The following is an 18,194-nucleotide window of genomic DNA, read 5'->3' as shown; positions in this document are numbered from 1 at the left end:
GGCATGGCTTGTCTTTGATTCTACTCAACCACCACAGGAAGTAGCTAGAGTGGCGAAGTGATGGTAGAGGCAGAGATTGAAGCAGATGAAGTCATCATCATCATGAAGCATCAAGGGCCAAAAATCCATCTTGGAGAGCAAGCCAAGGATGGAGAGCTCGGATTGATGAAGAGTGATGACCAAGGAAGGACTAGAGGTAATTGCATGTTGGTTATTGCATGGTTATCTCTTCTCTCTCTGTGTGGCCGAACCGGTTTCTTGAAGGAAGAAGAAGTTGGCTTGGGTTTTTGGCTTCAAGTGTGGAGGCTTCTCTCTTCTATAAAAAGGGAGAACATCCATTGTTTGGAGTAAGGAGTTAGAAGTAAGCAGTGAGAGTGCAAGGCACAGGATTCTCAGAGCTACCTAAGCTTACAGTTTTTCTTCTCCTTCAATGTATTCTGTTTAGTATTTTTCTATTTAATTTTGTCATGTCTTGAGTCTCATGGAAAAAGGCAAACAGTGAGGTTTGTATAAAAAAGTCATAGAGCGGAAAAAGGCAGAGAGTGCAAAATTAAAAGAAAAAGCCATAGATGTCTTAGAGTTCCTTTGTTCATCTATGTTGTGTTTCATGATTCTGTGAGAATCCCCTTGTAAGTTGGGTTAGCACTTTACAGTTTGTAATCAGGTTGATTATAGTGAAATTCCATCATTGTTGTGATGGAGACTGGATGTAGGCAGCACTGCACTTAGCAGCTGAACCAGGATATATCTGGGTGTAATCTTCCTTCTCTCCTACTCCATTTCTGTTATCTACTGCACAGGAGCAAAAACCAAAAATGTCTCGTGCCAAGTGCCGAGACAAAATGAAAAAGTCTCGTGGCTAGGGACGAGCTAAAACAGAAAAGTCTCCTCTAAGTCCAGCAAGTATTAGCAAGCAAAAAGGGGGCTAAGATTCAACCCCCCTTCTTTTAGCCACTGAAACCATCAGTATAGTATGATCAGTGTGATGAGAAGGTTTAGAAGTAATGGAGGGAGGAGATTCATGTTCATCATTTACAATGTGATCTAAACAAGGTTAAGTAGAACAAGTAGGATTAGTTGGTTCAGTGTAGAAATGGAAATAGGGTGGGTAGGGCTGACAACACTTTTAGCCTATTCTGGACAAAATACAAGCCAAGTTGTCTAGCCATAGCAATAAGACATTTTCTCTAGTGAGTAGATGAACCCTTGTTCAGTTAGTTCTTTCCTCTATCCCAAGTTACACAATGCAAACCATGAAGATTCTAAAAGAATTTTACAATCAAATTGATAAAGTTTGTAGAAAATTTTTTTGGAGGGCTAATTTTGAAAAAAGATCCATCACATCAACTAGGATACTATTTGTAGCCTAAAGAACTTGGTGGACTAGGATTATGCAAGGTCATGAGGCCAAATACGACTGCGAGGATAACCCTATTCCTAAAGTGATAAAGAGAATGAACAGTTCAGATGCGTAGAGAGGAATTGCTAAAGTTTAGAATCAATTTCAGCAGAAAAAGAAAATGAACAGTTCAGATGCGTGGAGAGGAATTGTTAAAGTTTAAAATCAATTTCAACAGAATCTTATCTGGAAGATTTGGGGGAAAGAATCAAGATTTAGAAGGATCATTGGATCCCAGAAATAACTAACTTGAGTGAGCTTTTGTTAATTCAGATCAGTGAGGACAAAGAAAACAAGAGCTTAGGGAGTTATGCTACACCCAAGGGAGATTGGGACTGGGGTAAGTTATCTCAGTTTGTCCCAAAGAAGATAACGGACTTGATTCACACTCTAAAAGTCCCATACCCAGCTCTAGGACAAGATTTTATAACCTGACTGCCAGACTCTCAAAGTAAATTTTCAATCAAATCAGCATATGAAACATACTATGTGAAAGATAATGATCAAGAGCACAACTTTAAAATATGTTGACAAGTAAGAATTCCTCAAAGATTAAAATCCTTCTCTTGGCTTCTTAGTCATAATGCACTTTTAACAAATGCTAAAAGGAAGAGCAGAGGATTTACCAAAATGGTTGCTTCCCTAGATATCCGAATATTGAAGAGAGCTTGCTCCATGTGTTGAGGGATTACCCTTACATCTGAAGCTTTCGGAGTTGTGATGCATGAGAATCTTTAGTTGTTTTTAGTTATTATTTCTTTGAATAAAGTTGGTGATTTCCTTAACTATATTAAGATTCTTATGCTTTTAGTCAATATTTTTTGGAGTTTCTTTGAGCTTTGATTTATGTAGAAAAGTATTAAAAACTTAAAAAAAAAAAAAAGGATAAGGAGGAACCAAGAATTGAAGACAAGTACAAAGAGAATTTGTGGATACTATCAACCCTGACCTCCTTACACTCCAACGTGCATAATTTAAGCTATAGAGGTTCAAATGATGCGGTTCTAGCAGCATTAGAAAGTCAACTTCTAGAGCTTTCTAATGATATACAATAGTCTATAACTTCTCTCTGGCTTCACGGCGTTAAACGCCGTGACATCGGTGCTAAACACCAAACCGCGTCCCACTACTCATTCTTCTTGGGAGGAGCGGCACTGAACGCCAAGAAAATGGCGCTAAATGCCATACTCGCAGCCCAGAACCCAAAAAATCATTATTAATGATAAGATTTGATTGTCAAAAAAGGGAGATACGTTTGGATGCTGGGAATAAAAGATTTTGCTTTAAAAAGGGGAAGGAAGCAACACATAAGGGAGCTCCTCTCTTCTCTTCTTTGTTTTTTGTTTTAGGTTTTACATTAGAATTAGGATTTGAATTTGCTACACTATAAGCAACTAAACCTCCATTGTTAAGGTTAGGAGCTCTGTTCATCTTTTTATAGATTATTAATCTAAGTATTTTATTTTATATAAGGTTTATGCTTTGATTTATTTCATGATTGAGTTTTTATTTTTCATCCCTAAAGATTTAGAATTGTTGGGAAATATTCTAACTCCATCTTCAATTCTAAATATTGTTTTGAAAACAATTAATATTTGAATTAGCTTGAAAACTCTTTCTCACTACTTTTTTATTTAACTAGGAATAGTTTTAAAGAGTGCGCGACACTTTGTAAGTTTCAGTTATTTAGGACTAACTTGGATAAGTGACATATAATTCAACATAAGGACTATTCTTGAATCTTACTTGAAACTGAATCATAATTGTGCTTCACCTCTTTTTCTTAAGTAATTGACTAAGAAATTAGCGGTTAATTAGGTTAAAGAGAAATTGAATTGCCAAGGAATTGGAATTTGATTATTTTTTATTCGTCATGATTAATCTTTGCATACCTCATCTAAATAGACACAATGATTATTTTTCTTAAGAGTGAACATCTCTAATACCTTAACTATCTTTATCATATTACTTTCTTAACCAATTTTAGTGTGTTCTTGTTTAATTCTCTGTTTTCATGTTATTTACTATTGAAACCCTTATTTTTTATTGTCTGACTATAATAATCAATTGACCATTGCTTGCTGAATCTATTAATTCTCGTGGGAACGATAACCCACTCCCGCTACTTGATACGATTTGGTGCACTTGCCGGTAATTTGTGATTTGAAAATTCCGCATCAAATAGCAACTCGACTAGGGACCCTCAGGACCCCTTTTTTAGTCAAAACTTCCAGAATTGGCTCAAAGAGAACCTGAGCAAAGCCTCTTGCATAAACTATGGGACTCCATGGCCCACCTTCTTCCTCACTATATGCAACATCATTTGGAGAAAGTGGAATAAGTTAATCTTCAGACAAGAGAATAACCCATTTCAGCAAGTTACTGCGGAAGTAAAAGGATAGCAAAAAATTACAATGAAGTTCTTGACCTCGCCAAACAAAGCAGCTGGAAACTTAGACCAACAACGTCCATTCTGATAGAGTGGAAACTGCCGAAGAAAGGTTGTAACAATATTAATGTGGATGGGTCAATGCTCCAAGCCTCCAATTTGTGTTCCTATGGAGGAATCATCAAAAACTCAAATATCATGATACTGGCCGGGTTTATGATGAATATTGGGAAAGTAACGATTAAAGAAGCTGAGTTATGATCAATTTACCTGTGTTTAAAGATTGCTAGCGACATGGGTCTAAACTGGATCAAGCTCGAAACTAACTCCACTTACACTGTTAGGTTACTAGAGAATAATCCACCCCCCATTCATGGCAACATCTCTCTCATTTGAACAGTAAAGGATCTTCAAGCTAAACCAAGAGAGTTCAACATCAGCCATACTTTGTGAGAAGCAAACTTCAATGCTGATGCCTTGGCGAAGCCTGCACATGATCTCCAGGCAGGTCTTCACCTTTTTGCGGACCCTCCCCTTTCTTGTCTCCATTTCTAAAAGCAGATAGAAGAAATGTTACGTTTGGTAGAGTTATAAGAAAGTAGTATATTTTTTGTTTTTGGGCCATTTAGCCCCCTTCACCATAAAAAAAAGTATATTGCCGAATGTATTTATTTATTTTAAATTCATTCATTATGATCATAAATCATTTTAAGATGTAATTTTTCATTTGTATTTTTATTTTATTTTTAAATTTAAATTTTTATTATAAATTATATATTTAGTTAGTTGTGACCAATTCAACTAGTGACTTTGTGATTGAACTATAGGTAACTATCCAATTATCTACGTTGACGATGTCTTAGTCATAAGAAATAATCAACAAGCCATTTCTTTTTTAATGTTTAAATTAAATGAAATTTTTGTTCTTAAAACTCTTGGAAATTTTAACTATTTTTTTGGTATTGAAGTAACAAAATTAGAATCTAGTTCTTATAATCTCTCTTAAGAAAAATATATTTGAGAATTATTTCATAGGATTGATATGGCAGATGTTAGACCTATTCCAATCCCAATGACCACTTCTGAGAAATTGTCCCAGCATGGCTCAGAGTCTCATTCTGATCCCTCACAATATCGATCCATTGTGGAAGTATTGTAGTATTGTATTTTAACTCGTCTTGAGATTGCTTTTTCAGTGAACAAAATGAGTCAATACATGCATAATTCCTTGGTAACTCATTGAAAATCAGTCAAGCGAATCCTTCGCTACTTATCAGGTAGTATTGACTAAGAAATTCTCTTTAATCCTTCTACTCATTCCGCATATTTGGTTTGCAAATGTAAACTATGGCTCGGATGTAGATGATCGACGTTTCACCTCTAGTTATTGTGTTGTTTTATCGATTTTTAGCAAATCAAAAGTGGTTCGATTCTAATGGTCTGGGAGCGAAACCTACTCCTCTTTTACAGGTACCAGTTTTTCTATAAGTGCATCAAAGACCTTCGAATTAGACAAGAATTAAAGGAAAAGACTAGAAAAGTGTAAAATAAAGGCTTTGAAAGTAAAATTGACTGGAACTGAAATGGTTTGCATTGAATTTAAACAAAGCGATAAAAATGCCTCTGATTAAATCAAAGGACTTTTGACTTGAAAATTAAAGGTACTGAAATGTAAATATGACAATAAAATTGAAAGATGCTTTAGAGATAAATTGAACAGAAAAAGTAGAGTTTGCTAAAATTGTAAATCGAAAAAAAAAAAGATGGAAGGAACCCTACAGAAATCGAACTCGAACGCAGACTTAGAAATTCGCTGGGATATGAGTGTGCTTGAGTGTATTTCTGAAGAAAAGTTCCAACCTTGGTTCCTTAGTACTTTCTAATATTTATAGCCTTTTTCCATAACCGACTATTAATGACATGATGCCCCCTTGTGTGCGAAAATTTGGGTAACTGTTCCCGCTCTTCTGCCCAAACGTGTGACAGTTACTGAAAATTCCTTTAACTCGAAAAAAACCTTCGATCTTCCTCATTCGAGTAGCTATTCGATTTACTATGTCCATCGAATCTTTGCCAAGTAGTTTTCCACTCGATGCCTTCACGTGGATCCCTTTTGATCTCAACTTCCATTTCGAAACTTTATTAACATCTGGAATCATCTCAACCTTCGAATATAATTATTTCTTAATAACAAATTTCCCCCTAGGATTAACGTATTTATTTTCGAAGTAACTCCTCGGAAGATGAAACACTTAATCCTAATTCAATCTTTAATCATGGTTTATTGGGAATTACCTTAATTGGCCATAATTACCGTTTACTTTCTCCATCAAATTTGACCCGTTTGACACGTCTCCCACGATTCATAGTCTCTCTCTTTACCACTTCGCCTTCTTCGCGAAGTTACCTCTTTTCTCTGAATATTCTCTATGACAATGGTTAGGAAGCAAACCCTATTTAAATTAAACTCCCCCTATTGTCTTTTTCTTTTCTTGAATCTTTGTTCCCTGAAACCTTGCATTCTATTCCATTCCACAACTGCCATTTTTATCTTTCACTTTTCTCCTTGTTCATTAATGGCTTTCTCATCTTCTCAAGCTACTGCTCAAGATAAGGGCAAGGGTCCAACAACCCAACAACTGGCTCCTTCGTCTTTTCACATCTTGAACCAAATCAATGATGAAATCATTGGAGACCCTCAACTTCAAATTGAAGACCCCAGAATCCTTATCCCCTTCATCATAAGTGACAAAACTCACCGTTTCGTTGGTCCTATTGACAACTTAGAAAGGGAAAACAGGTGGCTTCATCTCTTCTCAAATGCCCAAGGGGAAGATTTACTGATTAGTCAAGACCTCGACATCTCTTTCTTCACCAATCCTAAAACACTCTTTAGAAACAACTCTTTAGAAACAACCCTAAAGTCACCCAACGAGGAACTGATTTTATGGCTTGGCACAGACGTCTCACACTGGAGAAAAATGCTGCATGGGGTGCTCTTGGAATTCAAGATCTCCTTCGACTCTCTCATTTTGCACCCTCGACGCATCCTTGGATGATTGGGGCTGTGACTCATTTCTGGAACAGAACCACCAACAACTTTCACCTTCCCTGTTGGATGATTGGTATGTCACTCCTTGATGTAGCTGCTATCACAGGGCTTCCAATAAGCTCCCCTGAATTTACCTCTGATATGATTCCTGAGCGACAATACAAAATAGGTTCTATGACTTCTTACGGTGAATTTATTGCCCACCATATGGGTGCAGACAATGAACCTGTAACGGATGATGAACACGTGGCATTTTTATTTTATTGGCTAAACACCATAGTCTTCTCCTCTCGAAGTATCCAAATGCAGAAGCTTTTTTATCCCCTTTCCGCTCTTTTGCATGAGGGAAAAAACTTCAATTTAGCGAAGCTGCTTCTAGGATATATTTTCGAAGAACTTGGCTAGTTTGTCAATTGCTTTCGAAAAAACTTCCTGATTAGCACAGGTGGTCCTCTCTGACTTCTCCAACTCTGGTTGAATGCCGTTTTCAAAAAATTCATGATAAAACCTAGAGATGGTGCATCTGATAAGCAACACATTGAGGGTTTTCGATTGGCTACTTTCAAGCCACACTTCCCAACGGCTCAGTCGGATGAAGATCGATTCTGGGTTGTTTTCTCTCTTTTCCATTCCTGTAAAAACTTCAATAATGATGACCTCAATTTCACTCCCTTTTTATGTCGCAATTGTGGTCCTGCCTGGCTTGAACGTCTCCTCTTCCCCAATGATAATCAAGAGGACAAAATTGCCAAAAGGATTTAGGCAAACTTATTGGCTGTCCAAGAGATCCCAACAGGGCTGCCACAACACAAAAAGGAACATTTCAAGGCCACTATTTATGCTCCTCATTATGCAGCCAGACAACTAGATTTTTCTCAGGCTATTCCAACTCCACTCCCCAAAAATAGCAAGCGTCTTTGCCATGTCACCCTAGTTTTGAAGGAAGCACTCGACACTTGTCTCTCTTCGAACCAACAACAAAAATGGGCTACCAATATCTCATTTATGAACGTAGTTCATTTATTACCAAATCTTGCTTTGATTGGTGGACTACATACTACTCTAAGTATAGTCGCACCCTTGAGGAGATTAAGAATTCTGCCACTCGAATTGCATCTACTGCTGAAGGCTCTCCAAAAACTCTTTGAAAAGAAAAACTAAAACCACTACATCTTCGAGACAACCTCAGAGAAAGAGTCAACAGACTTCCGCAAGAACTTCTAGAAGGGTATATAGTCCAATTTGATTTCTTAGAAATTACATTTGTTTGAACTTGTCTTGATCTCAATTCTTTTCATTAGCTCTTCTGAAGCTAATGAATCTTCAATTAAAAATCTTACTGCTACCTTCATAGACTCGGATGATGATGATGAAGCTGATCCAGCTTCTCAATTGATTCAAAGAAAAAGACAACCCATTCTGGTAAACCTATTTTGTCTTTTCGAATATATTAAATCTATCAAACTATGCCCAACGATTTTATGTGCTTATTTCAGCTTGAGACCACTGCCCAATCAACTTCTTCTTCTATTGTCCCTGATCAATCCACACAATAAAATCAGCCAAGGCCAGAACAACAAGGATCTCATTCATCAGCCCAAACCATTGCATCTGCTGAACCCATTTAGGTGGTTCCCCCAATTTTGACTGAAACATAAGTGGTTGATTTATTAGAGGAACAACATTCACCATCTCAGACTGCAAACATCGAACACTTTCTTTCATCGGTTTAGGATGGGGCTTCTACTAGATCCCAAGTGGCTCCTGACTCTAACTCTCCTTCTTGAATTCTGGAATCCAATTCCGATTCACCTTCTCGAGTGCCAAAACCCATTGCTCCTGAATCCGATTCACCTACCTGAATTCCAAAAACTGTCCCTTCACCACAAAAATCATTCAGTCTGCCCAAGGATGCCGGACTTTCAACTCCTCATGACTTGGGACCACCTTATGGAACTCTTAGAATGATCCCCAACCAAATGACAATAATCTAATTAGGTTGGTTAATGCCTTAAACCAACTTGTTCAAGAAGACAAGGTGCCCATTTCCACTCCAACACCTACAGGACCTTCAGCATCCAGTCTCCCTCTCGAACTAGATGAAAGTGCTCGCAACCAATTGATCACTCTTCTTTGATTCCTATCACATTCTCTCCTTGAATGGACCAATCCATCAGGCTTGCAACCAATTCTTTCTGAGATTCTAGGTTCTTCCCTTGAGTTTCAAGTTCCAGCTCAGCATTCTGCCATAGTCAAGAAATTCATAAAGACTACCAATGATTATGTTGCTGCCCAAAATAAGTTACAAGAGATTAAGGAGAAAGCGACCACAATCATCTATAAAACAGAGGAATATAATGCAGCTCTTCAACCAATGAAAGATTCTTGCGAAGAATTTAGTCTAAGAATCTTTCAAGCCTTTACTGCTCGAGCCTATCATGTCAAAGAAGAAGAAAAACTTGAAGTAGAATTAACTCGGATCAACTAAAGGCTTGCCATGGTTGGAGAGAGTAAAGCTATTATAAATCTACCTCTGGCCACTGCTCAACGCAAGCAACAGCAACTTTTCAAGGAGATATATACCATTGAAGCCGAACAAGAGGAGTGCGCAAAGCAATTCAAAAAAATTCAACATGAAGAGTATGAGCAGACTGAAAAACTCTCAGCCCTAGACAGTGAGAGAATTCAACTGTATTCTGACTTGGCCAAGCTCCTAGCAGCTTTTATTTCTCCACCTTATGATATCAATATTTGTAATGACATCCTTTTTATCTCCAAACTTATGCATTTTAGTTTTGATTTATCAAACAATGGTATTGCTTCAAGTACTTTTCATTTATCGATTTGACTACATTTCCAGATTCGATATCTTTGATTCGATAATTTCCGGAGTATAATTCAATTATTTGAAAAGGCCCCTCCCAAGTATGGGACCATTTGCCAAGAACCCTCGATTTCTTTTCCATTGGCAAAATAACTTTCAAAACCAACTCTCCTATACTGAAGCATTTTTCTTTTACTCAACGGTTATAACTTCGAGCAATACTTTCTTTTTGCCGAATCATATTTTCAAGCGCCGATATACGCCCTGAGTCTAAATCATTTAACTCATCGAACATTGCATTCCAACAATCGTCAATAGAAAAATCATCTTGCTTTAATACTCTCAAAGTATTAAGATTGATCTCTAATGGTAACACAGCATCATGTCCATATACTAAATTATAAGGGGAGGTACCTATCTTGATCAAAATTTTATTTGCCGCCTCAACTTGTCCATTGGCCTGTGCATAATAAGGGGTTGAAGTAACCATATTAATATTTTTTGAAGCTGCAAAATTTTTAATTCGCTAACCAGTAAATATAGTTCCTTGGTCAGTACTCAATGTTTGAGGAATTCCAAATCGATGGATTATATGTTTCTCAATAAAATCTATTATTTCATTTTGCTGAGCCTCTATTAAAGGAACTGCTTCGACCTACTTCGTAAAATAATCTATTGCTACCAGAATAAATTTATGATGTTTCGATAAAGGGGTGTATCAATCCAATTAAGTCCAGAGCCAAACCTTTAAACGGCCATGGCTTAATGATCGAACGCAACTCAGACACTGGGATCTGTTGTATTGCCCCATGTCGTTGACATTCTTGACATGCTTTTGCATAATCAATATAGTCTTTGATCATGGAGGGCCAATAGACATGATTTCGACATAGTACCCATTTCATTTTAATCTCAACTTGATGAACACCACATATTTCTTCATGAACTTCTCCTAAAGCAGTATTTTTATCTACTTGACTTAAGCATCTCGAAAAGCTCCCGTCGATTCCTTTCTTATACAGCTCATCAGCCATCAAGACAAAATTCATTGCTCGTAATTTTGTCTTTCTATCAACTTGTATACTAGGATTTCTCAAATACTCAGTAATATGTTTCCTCCAATCATCATCTTCCCATTCATCCACACACAAAGCCTCTCTTTCATCCACAAGCACTAATATTTGACGAATATTTGCCAATTTTCTCAGTGTTTCTGGGCCTATTCTATATCTTGAAGCTATTTGGGTCAACTCGTTAGTAATTTCATTCTGGATCCTCAGGATATGGACCAATGAAACTTTTCGAAAGGACGTTAACAACTCCTAAGCCGTTGCCAAATATTTGCAACTTCTCACTGTTATACTTGAACTCTTTCGATAGCTGTTTCAAGACTAATTAAGAATCCCCTAAGATCTGGACTTCTAGAGCCCCTTTTCCAATCAAAATTTCAAGGCCTAAAATTAAAGCTTCATATTCTACCATATTATTTGAGCAAGGATATTTTAGCTTAAACATAAATTCCGATGGAATTCCTTCTGGTGAAATAATAAGAATTCCTACCCCTGCACCATCTTTGTGCTTCGATCCATCGAAATATAACTTGCAGTAATTGACTTTAATATCGAGCACCTTTTCCCCCTGGATATTCAAATTATTCGAATTATCAACTAAAAAATTTGCAATGACTTGACCTTTTACAGCCTTTGCTAGAACGTATTGTAAATCGAACTCTGTCAGAGCTAACATCCACTTCCCCAAACGACCTCGCAACATTGGAGAACTCAACATATATTTGACAAGGTCAGTTTGTGCAATAATTTTCACAGGCTTGGCCACCATATAACACTTTAATTTCGTGCACGCATAGTATAAAGACAAATACAATCTTTCTATTGATGAATACCTTGTCTCGATATTGGTCAATACTCGACTAAGGTAATAAATGGCCCATTCATATCCATTCTCATCATCTTGGACTAACATACACCCAATTGTGTTTGTAGAGGCAACAATGTACAATTTCAAAGGCTCATGTGGGCGAATATTCGCCATTATTGGAGCTTTGGACAAATAAGTCTATATTGACTCGAAAGTCTATTGATGCCCATTTGTCGATTCGAACTGCGAATCATTCTTTAATTTTACTAAAGGTGCAAACACTCGAGTTCGGCTAGAAAGATTCGATATGAACCTTCGAAGGTAATTCACTTTCCCCAGGAACGACTGTACTTCTTTTTTCGACTTAGGAGAAGTCAATGCTAAAATTGCATCAGCCTTATTCTTATTGATTGCAATCCCCGTTTTATGTACAACAAAACCTAGGAAGTTTCCTGCCGACACTCTAAAGGCGCATTTCAAAGGATTCATTTTTAACCCTTTCCTTCGCATAGTAATGAATGCCTTTCTCAAATGATCAATGTGCTGGTTCACCGAATTCGACTTGACCATGACATTGATGAGCGGATATTTTATACGCTTTTTGGGGTTAATTTCATATAGCTTTTAGTATGTTTTGGTTAGTTTTTAGTTTATTTTCATTAGTTTTTAGGAAAAATTCATATTTCTGGACTTTACTATGAGTTGTGTGTTTTTCTGTAATTTCAGGTATTTTTCTGGCTGAAATTGAGGGAGCTGAGCAAAAATTTGATTCAGGCTGAAAAAGGACTGCTGATGCTGTTGGATTCTGACCTCCCTGCACTCAAAGTGGATTTTCTGGAGCTACAGAACTCGAAATGGCGTGCTTCCAATTGCGTTGAAAAGTAGACATCCATGGCTTTCCAGAAATATATAATAGTCTACTTTGCTCAAGAATAGACGACGTAAACTGGCATTTAACGCCAGTTCTCTGCCCAATTCTGGCGTCCAGCGCCAGAAAAGGATTAAAAGTTGGAGTTCAACGCCAGAAATGGATCCAAACCTGGCGTTGAACGCCCAAAATGGCCTTATGCACGTGAATTGCTTAAGTCTCATCCCCAGCACACACCAAGTGGGCCCCAGAAGTGGATCTCTATACCATCTGCTATAGTTTACTCATTTTCTGTAAACCTAGGCTACTAGTTTAGTATTTAAACAACTTTTAGAGACTTATTTTGGATCTCATGACATTTTAGATCAAAACTTTGTACTCTTTGATGGCATGAGTCTCTAAACTCCATTGTTGGGTGTGAGGAGCTCTGCTGTGTCTCGATGAATTAATGCAAGTATTTCTGTTTTCCATTCAAACACGTTTGTTCCTACCTAAGATGTTCATTCGCGCTTAACTGTGATGAAGGTGATGATCCGTGACACTCATCACCTTCCTCAACCCATGAACGTGTGCCTGACAACCACCTCCGTTCTATATCCGATTGAATGAGTATCTCTTAGATCTCTTAATTAGAATCTTCATGGTATAAGCTAGAACTGATGGCGGCATTCATGAAAATCCGGAAAGTCTAAACCTTGTCTGTGGTATTCCGAGTAGGATTCAATGATCGAATGACTGTGACGAGCTTCAAACTCGCGAGTGCTGGGCGTTAGTGACAGGCGCAAAAGGATAAAGAATCCTATTCCAGTATGATCGAGAACCGACAGATGATTAGCCGTGCTGTGACAGACCATGTGAGCATATTCTTCACTGAGAGGATGGGATGTAGCCATTGACGACGGTGACCCCCTACATACAGCTTGCCATGGGAGGACGTGCATGCGTGAATCAGAAGACAGAGGAAAGCAGAGATTCAGAAGACAAAGCATCTCCAAAACTCCAACATATTCTCCATTACTGCATAACAAGTAACCTTTAATTTATGCTCTCTTGGTTATTCGCAATTCAACTGATAAATATAACTGACTTCCTGACTAAGATTTACAAGATAACCATAGATTGCTTCAAACCAACAATCTCCGTGGGATTCGACCCTTACTCACGTAAGGTATTACTTGGACGACCCAGTGCACTTGTTGGTAAGTGGTACGAGTTGTGAAAAGTGTGATTCACAATTTGTGCACCAAGTTTTTGGCGCCGTTGCCGGGGATTGTTCGTGTTTGGAGAACTAACGGTTTATTTTGTTGCTTAGATTAGGAAAAATTTCTCTTTTTGTTTAGAGTCTCATATTAGTGTCGTGTTAAAATTTTAGAATCCTTATTTTCTTTTTTTAAAAACTTTTTCAAAAATAATTTTTCTATTAAATCATGTGCCAAACTTTAAGTTTGGTGTTTTCTTGTTGATTTCTCTGTGTTTTTCGAAAATTTTAGTTTGGTTTTCTAAAAATTTTAAGTTTGGTGTTCTTCCTGCGTGTTCTTGTGTTCTTGTGAATCTTCAAAGTGTTCTTGAGTTTCCCTTGTGTCTTGATCTTAAAATTTTTAAGTTTGGTGTTCCTTAGTGTTTTTCCCTTAAAATTTTTCGAAAACAAGGAGCATCAGATCTAAAAATTTTAAATCTTGTGCTATCTTATTGTTTTCTCTCTCCTCTTTAAATTCAAAAATATCTTTTCTCTCTGTTTTAAAAGCAAATTTTCGAAATCTATTTCTAAAATTCAGATTTTTATTTCAAAATTTAAAAGCTTTTTCAAAAAAAAAATCATCATATCCTTTTCAAAACTTCCTAACCATTTTCTCTCTCCTCAGTTTTTCGAAATTCTTCACTCAAATTTTTTTATTTTATTTTAATTTATTTTATTTTTGAAATAAATAAATAAAAATATTTTCTCTATTTTACATCATCTCCCTTTCTCCATCATGGACATAAGCGGAAATGAACAGTCCAGGAGGACTCTGGGGTCATATTCTAACCCCTCTACTGCTTCATATGGGAGTAGTATCTGCATACCCTCCATTGGAGTCAGTAGCTTTGAGTTGAATCCTCAGCTCATTATCATGGTGCAGCAAAATTGCCAGTATTCCGGTCTTCCACAGGAAGAACCTACAGAGTTTCTGGCACAGTTTTTACAAATTGCTGACACAGTACATGATAAGGAAATAGATCAGGATGTCTACAGACTATTACTGTTTCCATTTGCTGTGAAAGATCAAGCTAAGAGGTGGTTAAATAACCAACCTAAGGCCAGCATAAGGACATGGAAACAGCTGACAGAAAAATTCCTGAATCAATACTTTCCCCAAAACGGATGACACAGCTAAGGCTAGACATCCAAGGCTTTAAACAAGGAGATAATGAATCTCTTTATGATGCCTGGGAGAGATACAGAGAGATGCTAAGAAAATGCCCCTCTGAAATGTTTTCAGAGTGGGTTCAGTTAGACATCTTCTATTATGGGCTTGCTGAAGGAGCTCAGATGTCTCTAGATTATTCAGCTGGTGGATCTATCCACATGAGAAAGACAATTGAAGAGGCTCAAGAGCTCATTGATACAGTTGCCAGGAATCAGCATCTGTACCTAAGCAGTGACCCTTCCATGAAAGAAGAGGTTAAAACAGCAACTGCTGAACTCAGTCCTGTAAAACAAGCTGCTGAATTCAATCAGCAATTGGACTTTCTAACAAAGCAGTTAGCCGAATTCAAAGATAGACTACAAGAGACAAGGATGGCTAATATACATATGGACGAACAGTTTAAGCAAACAAAGCAGCAGCTGTCAAGGCAAATAACAGAAGAATGCCAAGCAGTTCAACTAAGAAGTGGGAAAATATTAAATACCCCACCTCAAGGCAGCAAAAAGCCAAGAAATGAGCAAACCACCCAAGATTCACCTGAGGACAGTAAGAGCCCAGGGAAAAATAATTCTGGCGCTAAAATGCCAGAAAATTGGTGGAAGGCTGGCGCTGAACGCCCAGACCATGGCCAAAACTGGCGTTCAACGCCAGAAACAAAGCAGGATTGGCGTTCAACGCCAGAAATGGGCAAGGATCTGGCGTTGAATGCCCAAAATGGGCAGGATCTGGCGCTGAACGCCCAAAATGGGCACAATTCTGGCGTTCAGACGCCAGGAACAGAGAAGGAGTTGGCATCTAACGTTACTCCAGTCTCTAACTCTGGCATTCAATTGCCAGTGAGGGATCAGACACACACAAATGCTGAAAGCAACCCCTCTAAAAAGGCTTCTTCAACCACTTCTGTAGGCAATAAACCTACAACAACTAAGGTTGAAGAATATAAAGCCAAGATACCTTATCCTCAAAAACTCCGGAAAGAGGAGCAGGATAAGCAATTTGCTCGCTTTGCAGATTATCTCAAGACTCTTGAAATAAAGATTCCTTTTGCAGAAGCACTTGAGCAAATACCTTCTTATGCCAAGTTCATGAAAGAGATCTTGAGTCATAAAAAGGATTGGAGAGAAACAGAAAGAGTTCTCCTCACTGAAGAATGCAGTGCAGTCATTCTGAAGAGCTTTCCTGAAAAGCTTAAAGACCCTGGGAGTTTTCTGATACCATGCATATTAGAAGGTAATTGCACCAAGACAACTTTATGCGATCTTGGGGCAAGCATCAACCTAATACCTGCATCCACTATCAGAAAGCTTGGCTTAACTGAAGAAGTTAAACCAACCCGGATATGTCTCCAACTTGCTGATGGTTCCACTAAATACCCATCAGGCGTGATTGAAGACATGATTGTCAGAGTTGGGCCATTCGCCTTTCCCACTGACTTTGTTGTACTGGAAATGGAGGAGCGCAAGAGTGCTACTCTCATGGTTTGCCGAATGAGAGTAGCACTGGATTAAGAAGAAAACGTGAGTAATAATCTAGTTCCCGGGAGGACGTTAGAAACTAGCCACCAACAATGAAGGATCTTGTCATAGCCTAACTCCTTGTAATAATTCCTTATGAAGAAAACGTCCAAGGTATCCTCATCCAGATCACCTAGGCATGTTAAGTTATCAGGGGTATATCTCAAATTTCCTTAATCATCTTTCTCAAAGTTTCCTCCATGATGAAACATTATATCCAACAACACATCCATCTGCACCAACAAATCAAAACGATTAAATCTCACACAATCGTCCCAGAGGACTTCAACATCATATTAAAATCCTATACATTAATATCACAGTCACCAACATGCATTAACCCACTATTGAAAAAATCTCTGTTTCATTGCCAAAAAATAGAGCATATATACACCAAACCCTTTGCCCTAACAAAAATCCTTAAATATAATCCATTAAGGTAATGCAGCCATGAAACTCTAGGACAACCCAACACAGTAACAAGACAATTATACACCTTCATCATATATTGATTCATGAAATAAATTCGAAAATTATTTCAACCAACACATACCTTCAACGACGCAGAAGACAGAGAAACCACTTGCCTCCAAAGGAGCAGCAAACTATTCAAACGAAGTGTGACAGTGGAGGAGACGGGGAAGACGAGGCTAAGTCGCTGCCATTGATGAAAGAATGGGAAGACGAGGACTGAGCGGAGGAGAGGAGACGAAGTGTGAGACTGTTCAAACAAATATGCTGAAGGAAAACCGTTTTCAAGGGCTCCAACTTAGGAATGACGTCGTTTACTTTTTCATTGGGCGCCAAATTGATACTGCGTCGTTTCACTTGGCTCCAGCGTGGCATTGGAGGTGCCAGATCATCCCTCCGTTTGCTGACTTGGCACCAAAAAGGGTTGCAGGGCAACTATGGGTCCCAGAGCAAAATGTCAGGGATGCTTTTAGGGAATTTTGAAAGTCAAGGACAAGTATGGGTAACTCGCCCAATCTCAGGGACCACTTTGGGGTTTTAGTCCTTTATTTACTTTAATTCCACTCATAGTTGCAGTAATATGAAGTGGGCGGAGATGTGACTTTTGTGTTTTCAGAAGGCCTCATAAAATATCCCGGTTCATCCTCATATTGAATGAACGAAAAAGCCTCTTCATCATCCATATCATAATCATCTTCAGGATCACCTTCATACTCACCCAAATACTCAGTCGAGATAATTGAAATAGTCCCAATCATCTCATCATCTCCTTCTTCAAAATACTCCTCATTTAAGTCAGCATTCTTTTCTTTGTCAACACTTGAAGTGCTAACTACTGCTTTGCCTTTATCCGACTTTGCAGGGGAAGGAATACCCTTTGGATATATTTCTCCATCGGATGGAAAGACTATTCGAGAGTGCACCGAAGGCGTTGCCCCCTTGCCTTTATCAGTTTGAGGCTTCTTTGTTTGCTGTTGATTCCTTCTTCCTCTACCCCTTGGGTATCCCCTAGCTCGACCACGATAATAGGGATATTGGCCTTGAGGGAGTCCTCGATGTCCCCACTGTGGGTTCTGCTTATATTGAGCATCTCGATTCTGGAATTCTTAATAATTTCGAATCCATTGAACTTCCATAGCCTTAGAATGGCTTATTGGTGCACTAGCATTTTGATGAAGAGCCTTGGAGCTTTGTCCTTCAACTCGTCGAATTGGTTGCTTCTGACGAGCCTGCTCCTCTCTATGAGCCAGTTCTTTCTTCATTCTTTCTCTCAAATATCGCTGCGGCTTCAGCGTCAAACACCGCATTGCATCGAGACACAGAGATACGTCCCGATCATTAAGCTTTTACTGCATCAAAAAATCCAACAAACCGTCTCCCACACGAGGGTA

The 18,194-nt window shown here is 38.2% G+C and overlaps 1 protein-coding gene across 1 annotated transcript; it reads right to left on the bottom strand.

The window, feature by feature from the left end:
• Positions 1 to 9,860: 9,860 nt before the first annotated feature.
• Positions 9,861 to 11,716, bottom strand: LOC148550492 (uncharacterized). Its single transcript, XM_088494517.1, has 3 exons — positions 11,225 to 11,716; positions 10,410 to 10,932; positions 9,861 to 10,171 (listed from the first exon to the last, which is right to left on the bottom strand). The coding sequence occupies exons 1-3, from the start codon at positions 11,714 to 11,716 to the stop codon at positions 9,861 to 9,863; spliced, it is 1,326 nt and encodes a 441-aa protein (XP_088350643.1).
• Between the last annotated feature and the right edge of the window lie 6,478 nt (positions 11,717 to 18,194).

This window comes from Arachis ipaensis, chromosome B7, assembly GCF_059453495.1.
Source record: "Arachis ipaensis isolate K30076 ecotype BB chromosome B7, ASM5945349v1, whole genome shotgun sequence".
Lineage (NCBI taxonomy): Eukaryota > Viridiplantae > Streptophyta > Magnoliopsida > Fabales > Fabaceae > Arachis > Arachis ipaensis.
Note: the sequence above shows the minus strand (reverse complement) of the source record. Positions and strands in the feature narration are given on the sequence as shown.